General features: G+C 30.7%; 1 protein-coding gene across 2 annotated transcripts in view; it reads left to right on the forward strand.

Annotated features, from left to right (window-relative positions):
• Positions 1-105: 105 nt before the first annotated feature.
• LOC110031094 overlaps positions 106-12,878 on the forward strand; it is a 33,761-nt gene continuing 20,988 nt past the window's right edge. For both annotated transcript variants that reach the window (XM_020734138.1, XM_020734139.1), the window contains exons 1-3: positions 106-242; positions 331-371; positions 1,218-1,275. In XM_020734138.1, the coding sequence (XP_020589797.1) occupies positions 140-242; positions 331-371; positions 1,218-1,275 (202 nt within the window). In that variant the 5' untranslated portion in view covers positions 106-139. The remainder of the gene's footprint in view (positions 243-330; positions 372-1,217; positions 1,276-12,878) is intronic.

Below are 12,878 nucleotides of genomic sequence, written 5' to 3' on the forward strand. Positions count from 1 at the left end.
TATATATATATATATATATATATATATATATATTTATACTTATTAGTATACAAATATCTAAATAAATAAAATAAATTTCATCTATAAATAAAATAAATACTCAATGGCCTCATCGACCTCTTCTGCTGTTATCGGAGGCATGTCGGCCTCTTCTGCTGCCCCAAAGGAAAGCTCGGCGATGATCTCAAGGGAGCAGCTTCTTCACCTATTCTCTCGCTTCTCCTTCCTTGTCTCCCAACCCGGTAACCATTAAAACTCGATGACCACCTTTTGAAGCTTTAACTTACGATTGTCTATGCTCCATTCGTTCATCTTATCATTTTATTTCAGAGGTCAAAAAGAGAATTGTGGATGCTGTTAGAGATAAGCAGGTACTCTGCATGTGGTTTTCATGTAGTTTTCCTTTTGGAATTGTTCCTCGAATTGTCAAAAAAACCCTAGTTTTAAAAAGAGCCTCCTCCCTTCTTTCTTTTCTCTTCAACTCTCTTTTCGCCATTCCTCCGCTATTCTCATTGGGGTTGTTTGCTTTTTAGAAGTTGATATAAACTTTTTGCACACAGAATGACATTTCCGTGTTTGTTTTGAAGAAAACTAGTGAATCAAGTTTTCTTTACTTCATACTTCCATTCCTTAACTGATCTATTGCAAACTGCAACATAATTGCAATCAATTTAGACGCATTTTTTTTGTGGTGTTTAATTTAAAATGCATTTCTTTTGCTGCAAACCACACAGTCCCACCCTTTATCTCAATCTTTCTATACTCTGTTTGAGTGAAAAGTTTTTTTCTAATTAGATCAAAACATGGGCCCCTATCTTGGCCCTTGTGATTTTATTACTGCCTTTTCATCAAGTAATAATTCTGTTTTCATCTTGGAGTTGTTAATAGATAAAACTTAGAAATTGTCATGAGCTTAACACAACTAAGGAATGAATTACTTTGATACTTTGTATCCTAAATTTTATATTTAGATGCCTAATGGTCGAAACGGTACTCTTGCATGATATGAGATAATATTTAGTCAGTTCATGCATACTTTTGCGTTCATAAATGCATTTTACAAGCAAACATGAAATGCCCTCAAAGCAATGAATCGTCCATTTTTATACATTATGGTATCTGGTGCAACCATACATTACCTTTGTGCATTTGCTTAATACTACTTTTTTTTATCGGCCTACGAATTATTCACACATTATTATGAACATCTTGTACAGGAGGCGGTAGCTATAACCACAACGATCCAAGAGGAAGTCTTTTTGGAAATGGGAATTGGTAAACTTGTTGACTATTTTCTGTCATTTTTATACATTTTCTAAGTTTTGTATGAAATGACATCACCGGTCTTTTGAGGAACATGCAGGAGTTATTATCCTTTGTTTTTTATTTGATATTTATGTTATTGTCCTTTGTCTTTGAACTGGAATTTTTTTATGGGGTTAAATCACATGATGTTGGAAATGTTTGCAATATCTCCAAGTGATGAAATACCAGGTTAACTGATGCTCGATTACGTTGCAATTTCTAACATGAAATTGTTTCATGGAAATTCTTTGTTAACCATTTCAAGAAATAACAATCTAGAGTTCTCCTTGCATAGTCAACTCTACTAAGTGTTAAACTAGTTACTACTCGGGCAGGTGTTTTAAAGTGATTCATTTGTTGTTCGCCCATTTAGAAAAATCTATTTTTTATTTATAAATGCTAACAGGCTGTTGGTGCTTTACACTGGGAATCACAATTTTGTTGAAGTATGTAAAGCATGACAATTGGTTTAGTTATTTATGCTTTTAGCTTGTAATTATGTTGATATCCTTCCCGAAAAGGTAGTTGAGGATCATAGGCAATAATAATTGTTTGGCTTATTTTAGAATTAAGAGAATACTATGTTTCATAGAGTTTCATATTTGTGAAAAAGGAAAAAAGAATTTGTAAAGCTTAAAAGAGTAAGAAATTTCTAACTTGAAAAGAATAAATTTTGAAAAAAATGAAGGCAAGATAACCATTATGCTGTGTTATATGCTAACCACTTAATGTGTTGCCTAAAATTAAAAAAAAAATCATATAGATTTTTAGAGTTCTTATCACTCATGGTCATTAAAAAAGTTTTCAGATAGAATTTTAAAGTAAAAACCTTCATATAGAAAGATATGTCGTTATTGGAGTTAGAGTCTATGTCAGGTAATATTGACAAATATAATCAACATCTCATAGTTTTATCATCTTAAATTGTCTTGGACTTTTGTTTATTCAAGAAATTGTTATCAATTTCCATAGGCTTCATCTTCCAAGGAGGTCTGACCATGGGGAAAGCTTGTTGTAGGGGCCGATTTTGAATCTCTCCTTGATTAATAAGGGGATTTCTATCATATGGAGTATGGCATATGATACTCATAGAAATAGCTATTAGGGAATAAATGTGCTTGACATTTTGCTTGATCATTATGGTTCAGGAGCAAATTTTACGCTGTTCATGTGGTTCATAGGGAGCTTTTCACATTCTTGATGGATTTGGACTTTAAATATGGTCATATGATGCGTGGGATATGACACTAGTTTTTGTGACTTTTGGCTAGACTTGAACTTATCACTTTTGGCCAACTAGTGCCTGGAATGAATGGATGGCTACTCTCTGCATATAGAGCAACTAATAAGTTCTTGTATGTATGTGTGTGTACGTGTATATCTTATTTATTTTGTGAGAGAACCCTTGGATTGGAGACTCATTTTGTGCTATAGCTTCTTATGATTAAGATTTTTTTTGTTTACATTCATCATTATAAAAAGGGTGGTTGATGTCATTTGTGACTTCGAGCTGGTGCTGATAATTTTATCTTGCACTTTAAGAGCTATGATGATAGTGGTGATCTCTTTTGTCAGGATTAATCTTGTTGCACCCATTATAGGGAAGAAAGTTTGGAAAGTGTTTCTCAGAAATTGGGGAATTTTTATTCAAGGTTCTCTTGGTTCTAACTTTTCAATAATCAAAACTATTCTCAAGAAAAAAAAGCTCCAAAGTATTTTTTTTTTGTACTCGAAAGATTTCATAATATTAGTAAACCCATCCGATTATTATTTGAATAACTAATCACTTAATTATGATAAATGATTTATTGGATTGAATTTTTTCTTGCCAGCATGGTCTTTTTCACGATCCTTACAAATGTTTAATTTGTCTAACTTTTCAAATCTTATTTCCATTTCTTTCTCTTTGCTGCAAAATAAGTGATATACCTCTTAGTAGCCATCAACCAACATGTACAACAAACATGCTATAATATGCACTAAAATCGAGTAAATTTAAGCTCCAAACTTTGATACTGGTTATTAATAGAGGAAGTACATGTGCCCAAGTGAATAAAATGAGCATGAACATTTTGAAATACCCATTCTAAGTGTATCATTAAGTAGCATAAACTTGGCCTATAATGCAGCATTTCAAATGTTCTTTTTGAGAGTGCATGCTCACAAGTGAAGAGAACTGTAAATCCAAAAATTAAAGTGACTAGAATCTACATGATTTGACTAAGTTCTACCATATGTATGGGTGAATGATAGAAAAAGAAGCTTTACCATAAAAAAAAAAGGGTTGAAAAAGTGGACAATTGCTTGAAAAATACAACTATGAAAGTGCCATAAAGAATTGTTGTTAAAGGATAGTTGGATTCTTTCCTAGGCACTTTAGTTGCAAGATAAGGTCAGCATCTAACATGCCTATTCGATGAGAACCATTTCTAAGGCATTCCCTCAGCCAATGTCATTCCTTGATTTTGTGATGTGTTGTCACATTAACCGTGGAAGTGTGATTATCCTTTGATGACAATTTCAATGAGTTGATGTGGAAAGAGCATAAAGAGTTTGAGGAATGACTATTTAAAATATAAAAAAGTTTTATCAAATGTTTGTGCATGGGCTTCAATTTTTTAGTAGGCATTCTGGAGGGTGAAGAGGATGAGTCTATATAGAGGGAGGAATTGATAGAGGGATGAAAAGAGAATTCCTTAAAAAAAAAGATAGGGAAGAGAAGATTCAAGAAGCCTGTCATGATTAACATAAATTAAAATGAATGAGTCGATTTGAGATTTTATTTTTTGGCATTATCATCACGAAGAAGAGATTCCAGATTTTTTAACTTCATTTTTTTGGGTCAAAGCGAGTCAAGTGGCTAGGCTACAAGAAGTTTGAAACTCTATATATTCAATATCTATTGAAACTAGTATTTGTGGGTTTTGTCTCAAGTCGTATGAGATGAAATTCTCATATACGGCTCTCAAATGTGGAGTCTTTCTTGGGTTACCTTTCTCAATAAAGGATATGATTGGTTCGAGGAACGCCTCGAGATTCAAGAGATGAGTAAGAGAGCTAGGAAAGGTTAAATTATCCTATTGCGTGTTTAAAAGGAAAAAAAGTAATAGTTAGCTATTTTTCTTTATAAAATTTCTTTGGGGCTTTTGTTAAAAATAATATTTTTAGCAAAATTTTAAACCCTTATGCAACACAACTTGAAATTCAATTATTTGACAAATACAATTTAAAATTGTAATTATTACTAATATTCTTTGTAACTATTCCTGATAATTGACACCGTTTTATTAAATGAAATAGTTGTTTTTAGCACTTAAGAGGTTTACCTGGCATCTAAAACATTTGACAATCTTGGTGGGCTTTTTTATTTGGCCACCATAGACCTCAGAAGTGTTCTATTTGAATATTTGAATACGACATTCAAAGAGTAATATATTACCCCGAATGTAGTAATATTACCTCAGAATTAACCTAATCATCCAGATGAGGAAATCTTTATGGGTCTTCGGAACCAGGTTTTTTATTTCACAGGTAAACCTTTATAGTTAATTACATCTCTGAGATCATAGAACCTAAAGAAAACTCTTGATTAATACGATGATCCAAATTGTTCAAGATTAAGCTTTAGAAAAGAGGAATTTAAGTGAATGCGACTTACAAAACAATGGCCTAAATAGAGAGCTATACCTGATGGGAACTGATTTAGAAAGCTTGTATTGATCAGATTAGGTCAAAAGATTAATTAGGAACACTTGATTAGAAATTCTAAACTAGGAATAGTGTTGGGTAAATGATCTCGGCTTTTATGACAGCAGTACGAAGTATGTGTGATTATATTCTCAATTTTCTTTACTTATATTTCTTACTTTACAACTGTTCCGAAAACTTGACTGAAGAAAATAAGGGTGCAACTATTATATTTAAATATTGGGATACTACGCAAGTATACATATCATATCATTATCAAACATATCATTATCAAATAATATAGAACTTTTTGATTAAGTCCCGAATATCGAACCCACGGGGAGAACTACAAATTTTTAAGAATAAATTAGATAACAAATTTTACTTTAAAAAATATTCTTACTCAAATTATAGATGTTATAATAGGAATGAAAGTTCGATTTTTTTAGTAATTTTTTATAATTAAAAATGAAGTAAACAATTAACTAAATTTAACTAGATTTTTGTCATATGAAGGCAATATAAATAAAATATCTTTTTCCTTATCATGAATCAGTAACGAGTATGTGAATTATGTTATGGAAGTATTCAAATTATGTTGTGTCAAATATGAACAATATTATTCTTTACCCTTACTAGAGATGCTATAAAAAATATTGACTAATTTATAGTTTCAATAGTTCTGAAGACGGGTTAGGTCGAGAAGATACTAGATCTCATTCTAAAATTTCCTCTTCTCCCTCCACTTGGGGGCTAACATCTCATATCAAGATCTAAAGTAATAAATCGAATTGGGGGCTTTAGTCTGTCATTCTAAAGTCCTTTAACTCCACATCTTTAAAATTTTATTTCCTTATTTATTTGCACTCAACCATATGAATTACATTTTCATCCATACAATATCATGTGTTTCTTACCATTAGTTAACTGAGACAATACCATTCCGGATCTTACACGTTCTCACAACAAATATTAACATCTTAATTGGCTAAATCAAGAAGTAAATGAAGTACAAGGATTAAAATCATTACAAATTATTCCGACATTAAAGACCAATATTTCACACAACTTCCATTCAACACTTAATCACTTATCATTTTAAGTAAAAAAATAAAGAAAACTACTCAGAATTCATGGAGAAAACACATCACTTAAGTTTAAAAATAGAAATCATATAAACACACAAGAAGTCTAAATTAAAACGAAATGTAGTCATAAAGATAAAAAACTTATCTCAAATTCCTCTCCACTAAACTCTGGAAGTTCCTTTGAATATATTCTCTTTCTTTCTCTTACATTATTTTCTACTAACAGACTATAACTCCTCCCTTTCTTCTCTCTAAAATATCCTAATTAATCTATGAGAGTGATAGAAAGAAGTCTCAAAGACATGGGGTGGCAGTGGCTAATTGAGTCTCCTTTGATCATTCAATCCAAATCTTCTTTTATAATTTTTCAAAAGGTGCTTTGGTGTCTCTTAAAAAATGTGTCAACATTAAATGAATTATCTTTTTATAATTTTCCAAAAGGTGCTTTGGTGTCTTTTAAAAAATGTGTCGACATTAAATGAATTATCTAAGAGTTGCCTCCTTTCAATAGCCATTTGAATGTATTTTCGTGCCCATTAATCATAAACCACGTTTTCACCAAGAGTTGTTCCAAACACATTAAAAAATTTATCCAAATTCATTGAATTTTCAAATAATTACCTCTGGCGCATAAGCGCAAGGTTTCGACGTTTAGACGCGGTTTTCTCTGTTTTCCGAGAGCTTAAATGCAGCCTTTGGTGCTTAGGCGCCACAGTTCATTTGAACACCTTCATTTTTGCTCCAAATTTGATCTTTTTTCACTCTTTCACAGCTTTTCATCCATTTGGTTGTACCTGAAAGAAAAAAAAAACACAAATTTCTTTCATTAAAGCGCAATATCATAAAAAGTAAGTATAAAAATGTATACATAAATGCTATATATTTTAGGTGTATCAAAGTCTCCAAAACTTAAAATGTTATCTGTCCTCAAGTGACACTTCAATTTTTCATATACTTCAATTTTTCAAAATCAAAATAAGTAGATTATTTAAATGAGTTTCTTTAGAATATTTTTTTCTTTACAATATTCTAAAATTTTGCTCTATAAATATAGTGGTCCAATTTAGAAAAAAAACTTTAGTAAATGAGATTTAGAAAAAAAAAAAGTAAATGAGACCAATTTAGAGTTTAAAAACTTTTAATGTAAAGAATTCTGAAAATATGAGCTATTTGTTCAGAAATACTTATAAATTCTCCAAATATAGGGTTAGTCCTTCTATCTTTTCCACTTAAAAATTTTTATTGAGAATAATTATACTTAATATATTATATCATTAAACTTAAGAGTTTCTCAAGTCTTATACTTTAAAAAGATCATTTATGAAATCAATTTTTGATTGTACACTAATTCTCAAGCTTTCTCTCCCTATTTCAACTTCTTTTTCTTCTTTTTTTCTTTTCTTTTTTTTTTTCCTTTTTTTTTCTGGTAAGGTTTACTATATCTGAGTATACCTTTAATACTTTTGAATTCCATTCTTCCTTTCTCGAAGCAAATGTTTGATATATATTCTTTACTTAAAAATATAATGATAGTTTTGAATATTATTTTTAATAAAAGAATTTAAGTATTGAAAATAAAAGTCTAATCCTTCTACATTTTTCAAAAATACTTCTTCTACTAAAGATAATTACACAATATTTATCATTTCTACACTAAAAATTTTTAACTTTAAATTTTTCTTCACTGCTATAGGTTTTAACTAAATTTTCTTACTCATTTCTATATTCAAAATTTTACTTCCCTAATATAACCCCTAATATAACTTCGTAACTTCGTATACATAATCATTTTTTTTCAAATCAACATCAAATTTATTTGTAGCTCATTTGAGAACAAATAAAATTCAGGTTTTGGAAATTTGTTTTTCACCGCCAAACTTAATTATTTTTAGTAAGATAGAACATTTTAGCATCATATATATAGACAAGAATGAAAACTATAAATAACGTGCTTACAGAAATTTTCATACTCTAAATATACAAGTACAAAAATTAAAAACAGGATTAAAAATTAATTGATCAAATATTAACTTAACTTCAACATATATGAGATTCATCAGACTTCTATGCAGTGGAGGATAACATAAAAACAAATAAGCATATACTAACATAAATTCACAACTTCAACATAAAAAAAAATATGGTAGTAAATTGAAAATCTAAACATGAAGTTCTTAAGTAAAAGTTAGTAATATTCTAAACCTTTTTAATATCTCTGGAACAAGTTCTACACTATTAACTAAACTAAACAACACTGTTAACACAATTACTACCACAAAAATAAAATATAACTACTCACAACAACACAAATGCATCACAACAGTATCTAACACAATAAATAACAACACGAAAATCGCAGCAGTCTAAACAATTACAACACAATATAGAGTAGCAGTTCAATACAACTATAACACATAAAGTTCCCAATTATAAAATTAAATTACTCAAATCAATCCTTGCCCTCATCATCATCGCTATCCCAAAAAGTAGTAGGCTCATATGAAGGGTATTATGGATATGAAGGAAAAACCACACTATGGTCACCCCTAATAAGATTTTCCAAAGATAGTAGAATTTTTCTTCATAGTCACAATGTCTCTTCATATAATTATCAATATGATCTACATAGTTCTCCAAATTAAGTACATTATCCACAGTATAGTTGATGTTATCTATCATCCTTTGCATTAAATGTGTCTGCGAATCAGAACTAATAGACTGACCTTGCGATTTAGATGATCGTGAAGTAGAAGTACGAGAAGTAAAAGCACCAGAATTTCTAGAAAATCCTCCTCTCCAGTCAAATATAGAATGTTCTGAATAAGATTTTACATTGACACTTGTGATAGGCTTTAGAGGCTGTAGATTCTCCTCCAAACTATCAAATCTAACACCAGTCTGCTCACATAAAGAAAATATTAAGAATGTGAATCCCAAACCTGTAGTAGTTGTAGCTGCAGTAGAACTAGCGATCGTCCGATAGATCAAGGATCTAATATCGATTGACTTAAACTGCTGAATACAATAGTTCAGAGTGACTCTTTCTCTTATAACTTCACTGAGATGATTGGTAAGGAACAGACAAGTTGAAATAAAATAGTGTCACGCTTTTGTCGTGGCATCAAGCTTTGACGCAGAAAAATTTATTCTCATTTCATTTGTTATTTTCCATAATCCTCTTCCCACAATCATTGAAGATATAATCTCATATAACTTCTCAATCAGATTATAATTTGAATAAAAACAAAATGCACTTGGGGGCAGTTGGTAAAATGAATTTATTACCTCAGGAGAAAAAAACTATTGATTTTTCTCTGACCATAACTTGATATTCTTCTGCTTCTAGGAGATTGACATAGAACTCCCAAACAATAGAAATGACAGCTACAATAGAAAAACAACAAAATCGTTACCACTGTCGGCGAACTATTAAATCCTCAACTGCTCCACCCAGATTTTTGAAACAACACTCAGGAATCAATTTTCTTGATTGCATCGCTTAAGTATATCTATCCTGAGCTTTCAAACTAATAAATTTACTGGAATCGAAGTTGGACTTCCCCTTGCTCTTCATTTTTGGTGTCATTTCTAAAAATCACATAAAATTTACAATTAATCATAATCTCAAGTCTAAATCACTAAACATAACTTCCAAAAGCTTCAACTATCATTTCCTTGTATTTTCCATAGATTTTTCTTAAATTTTCATCATGAATAGTGATTTTCGAATAAATCCCAAATGTACTCAAAATATATGTTGAAAATAAAATTTTTTACATAGAAGTGAAACTCTCACCTTGAGAAGATGAAATCTAGCAAATTTGACTTAATTCCATCAAGAAATCTTCACTTTATGAGCCATAGGTCCCAAAATTGCAATCTCTTGAGGAAGGTGACGGTCGGGGTAGAAATGACGTTTTTTGGCTCAAATTTTCATCTTTAACCATTCGCGAACCGGTTTAAGTGAACCGGCGCTTCAGCGCTACTGGTTTGGTGCTTAAGCGCCTACCTCTCGGGTAACCAGCACTTAAGCGCTGGGTTTTAGCGCTTAGGCGCCCATGCACAAATCTTGATATTTTCGATTTATAAGTGAAATGCACATTTAGCCTGTCAACCACGCCTAAATGGTCTTATAAATCTTAAAAATTATTTTCTTCCCCTTAAATTCTCCTCTTTCTTAAAATTCACTAATTTTCACAAATTTGATTTAACACAAAATAACACAAAATTTTATACAAACAAATACAAACACTTTTGACACATAATTTCTCAATCCAAAGAGTCTTGGATGAGATAACTGCTAAACACATACTTTGAATGCTAAACAAATTCAACATAAAAAGACCTAAAACAAACTTAACACTAACATCAAGACACCTAAAACAAACAAACACTAACATCAAACAAACAACTAGACTCTAGAACTTAATTCCATTCTCCTTCCGGTGGAACATAATCAAACCTTTCATTAGTTTCTCTTGGGGCATTTGGAATATAGATCTGATAGAATGGACAGTGGTGAAGAACTCTATTTTAGTCTTCTTCGATCCATTTGTTTTTCAAGTACACTGCCTTGTCCGTTTCTTCAATAAAATTTGTATAGCTAAATTGCATCTTAAGTTGTCATTCGATATGCTCCAAATTTGCGTTAGTATCATTCATTTTCGCTTCGATTGAAGCCACATCAGCCTCCACCTTTGCGATCTTCTCCGCTATTTCTTCTATACTAACGACTAGGAATCCGTTGTATCTCTTGCGCACTTTAACTAACGAACTTTTTCTTCAAGGCTTCTTCTTTCTTCTTCATTTCAATCTCCGAAGAAGACATTTTTGTAATTTCTCACACTCTTCACTTAGACTTTAGGATGAAAATTTGAAATGGAGTGAGAATTCTCTTCATTCCATACTATTTAGAGGCTTTGGATGAAGCCTAGACCTACTACACATGTTCTCAAACCAGTAAACCACGTTTAAACCCACTTAATCACATTTAATTCTTCCAGAAACTCTTCTAGAAACTTAATTTAGCACGTTTTGTTAACTGCCGCGCTTAAGCGTCGATGCTAAATTTAACACAGGTCTGTTTAACGTCCAAATATACATTTTAACACGTCTAAATCATCAATTAACGTCTTAGAATCATCACTAAATCATTATATATTCAAAATATTTCCACATTTTTCTTAATCAAATACAATAACATAACATTTAAAACAGAAACACACTGATAACTATGTGTTGCCTCCCACAAAGTGCTTGGTTTAGCGTCGTCAGCCCGATGTAACTAGTTTTTTTTCTGGTTGACCCAATAACATAAGATCATTTAATTTAAGTTGATTCCCTAAGTAATAGGGTTTCAGCCTGTGGCTATTCACTTTGAATATTTTCTCAGTTTTAGGATCTTTGATATTTACGGCTCTATAGGGATAAACTTTTATCACAACAAATGGAATCATTCACCTGGACTTAAGTCTTCCTAGAATTAATCTCAAGCTTACATTTTATAGCAAAACTTGTTGTCTTGGCTTAAAATTTTTTGTAAGAATTCTCGGATCATGCCACATCTTTATCTTTTCTTTATAAATCTTAGAACTCTCACAAGCTTTCCCAATATTAGCTTATATGAGAATATTTCTATATGAGTTTTATATGCAGTCCTATAAGCCCACAAAATCTAATCAAATTTGGTTGATCAATCCATTTTTGTTGGATTCACAAATTTTTTAATTTCATGATTTGATAATTAAGCCAAAACATTTGTCTGAGGATGATAAGCAGTAGCAATTCGATGGTTGATATGATATTTTTTTAATAATTTTTTCTTTATTGCATTTCTGAAATGACTTTCCCAATAATTTTTTCATTATTGCATTTCTGAAATGACTTTCCTGTCAGTTATGATCACTATCGGCATCTCAAATCTACAAAATATGTTCATTCTTAAAAATTTTACAACACTTTGAACATCACATCAAGTTAAAGCAACAGCTTCTATCCATTTGGATACATAGTTTACTACTAATAATATATATATTTTTTCGAAAGATGGTATAAATTTTCTCATGAAATTTAATCTCCAAACATCAAATATCTCAACTTGCAACACATACCTGAGGGACTTCTCATTTCTTCTAGAAATATTGTCTGCACGTTGATATCAATCACAAGTTTTGATATAAGCATTAACATCTCTAAAGATTGTAGGTCAATAAAATCTAGATTGTAAAATTTTGTAAGCTATTTTATCAACACCAAAATATCTCCAAAATCAAAATTATGACAATTTTGAATTATTTCATAAGTTGCTTCTAAAAGCACACATCTTCGAATAATTAGATTTTTTCCTTATTTATATAAAATAGATCACCACAAAAATAAGTCTTAGCTTAATATAAATTTTTTTTCTTCTGTTGGTATGTCAGACCATATGGTATAATATCACTAATAATAAAGTTCATAATGTCGGCATATCATGGAATACACCACTCATTATAATGAACAATTCTTTATCTGAAAACTGTTCATTAATTTTTTACCACTCATTATAATGAACAATTCTTTATCTGAAAATTGTTCATTAATTTCTTAATGTCATAATGTCGGCATATCATGGAATACACCACTCATTAATAATGAACAATTCTTCATCTGAAAACTATTCATTAATTTTTTTTTCAAAATAGAGTGATTTAGCTAATTCAAGCCTGAACAGGTGATCAGTAATTTGATTATCAGCTCCCTTCCTATCTACTATTTCAAAGTCAAATTCTTGCATAAGAAAAATCCATCTTATCAGTC

Source organism: Phalaenopsis equestris, unplaced genomic scaffold (assembly GCF_001263595.1).
Source record: "Phalaenopsis equestris unplaced genomic scaffold, ASM126359v1 Scaffold000766, whole genome shotgun sequence".
NCBI classification, from domain to species: Eukaryota; Viridiplantae; Streptophyta; class Magnoliopsida; order Asparagales; family Orchidaceae; genus Phalaenopsis; species Phalaenopsis equestris.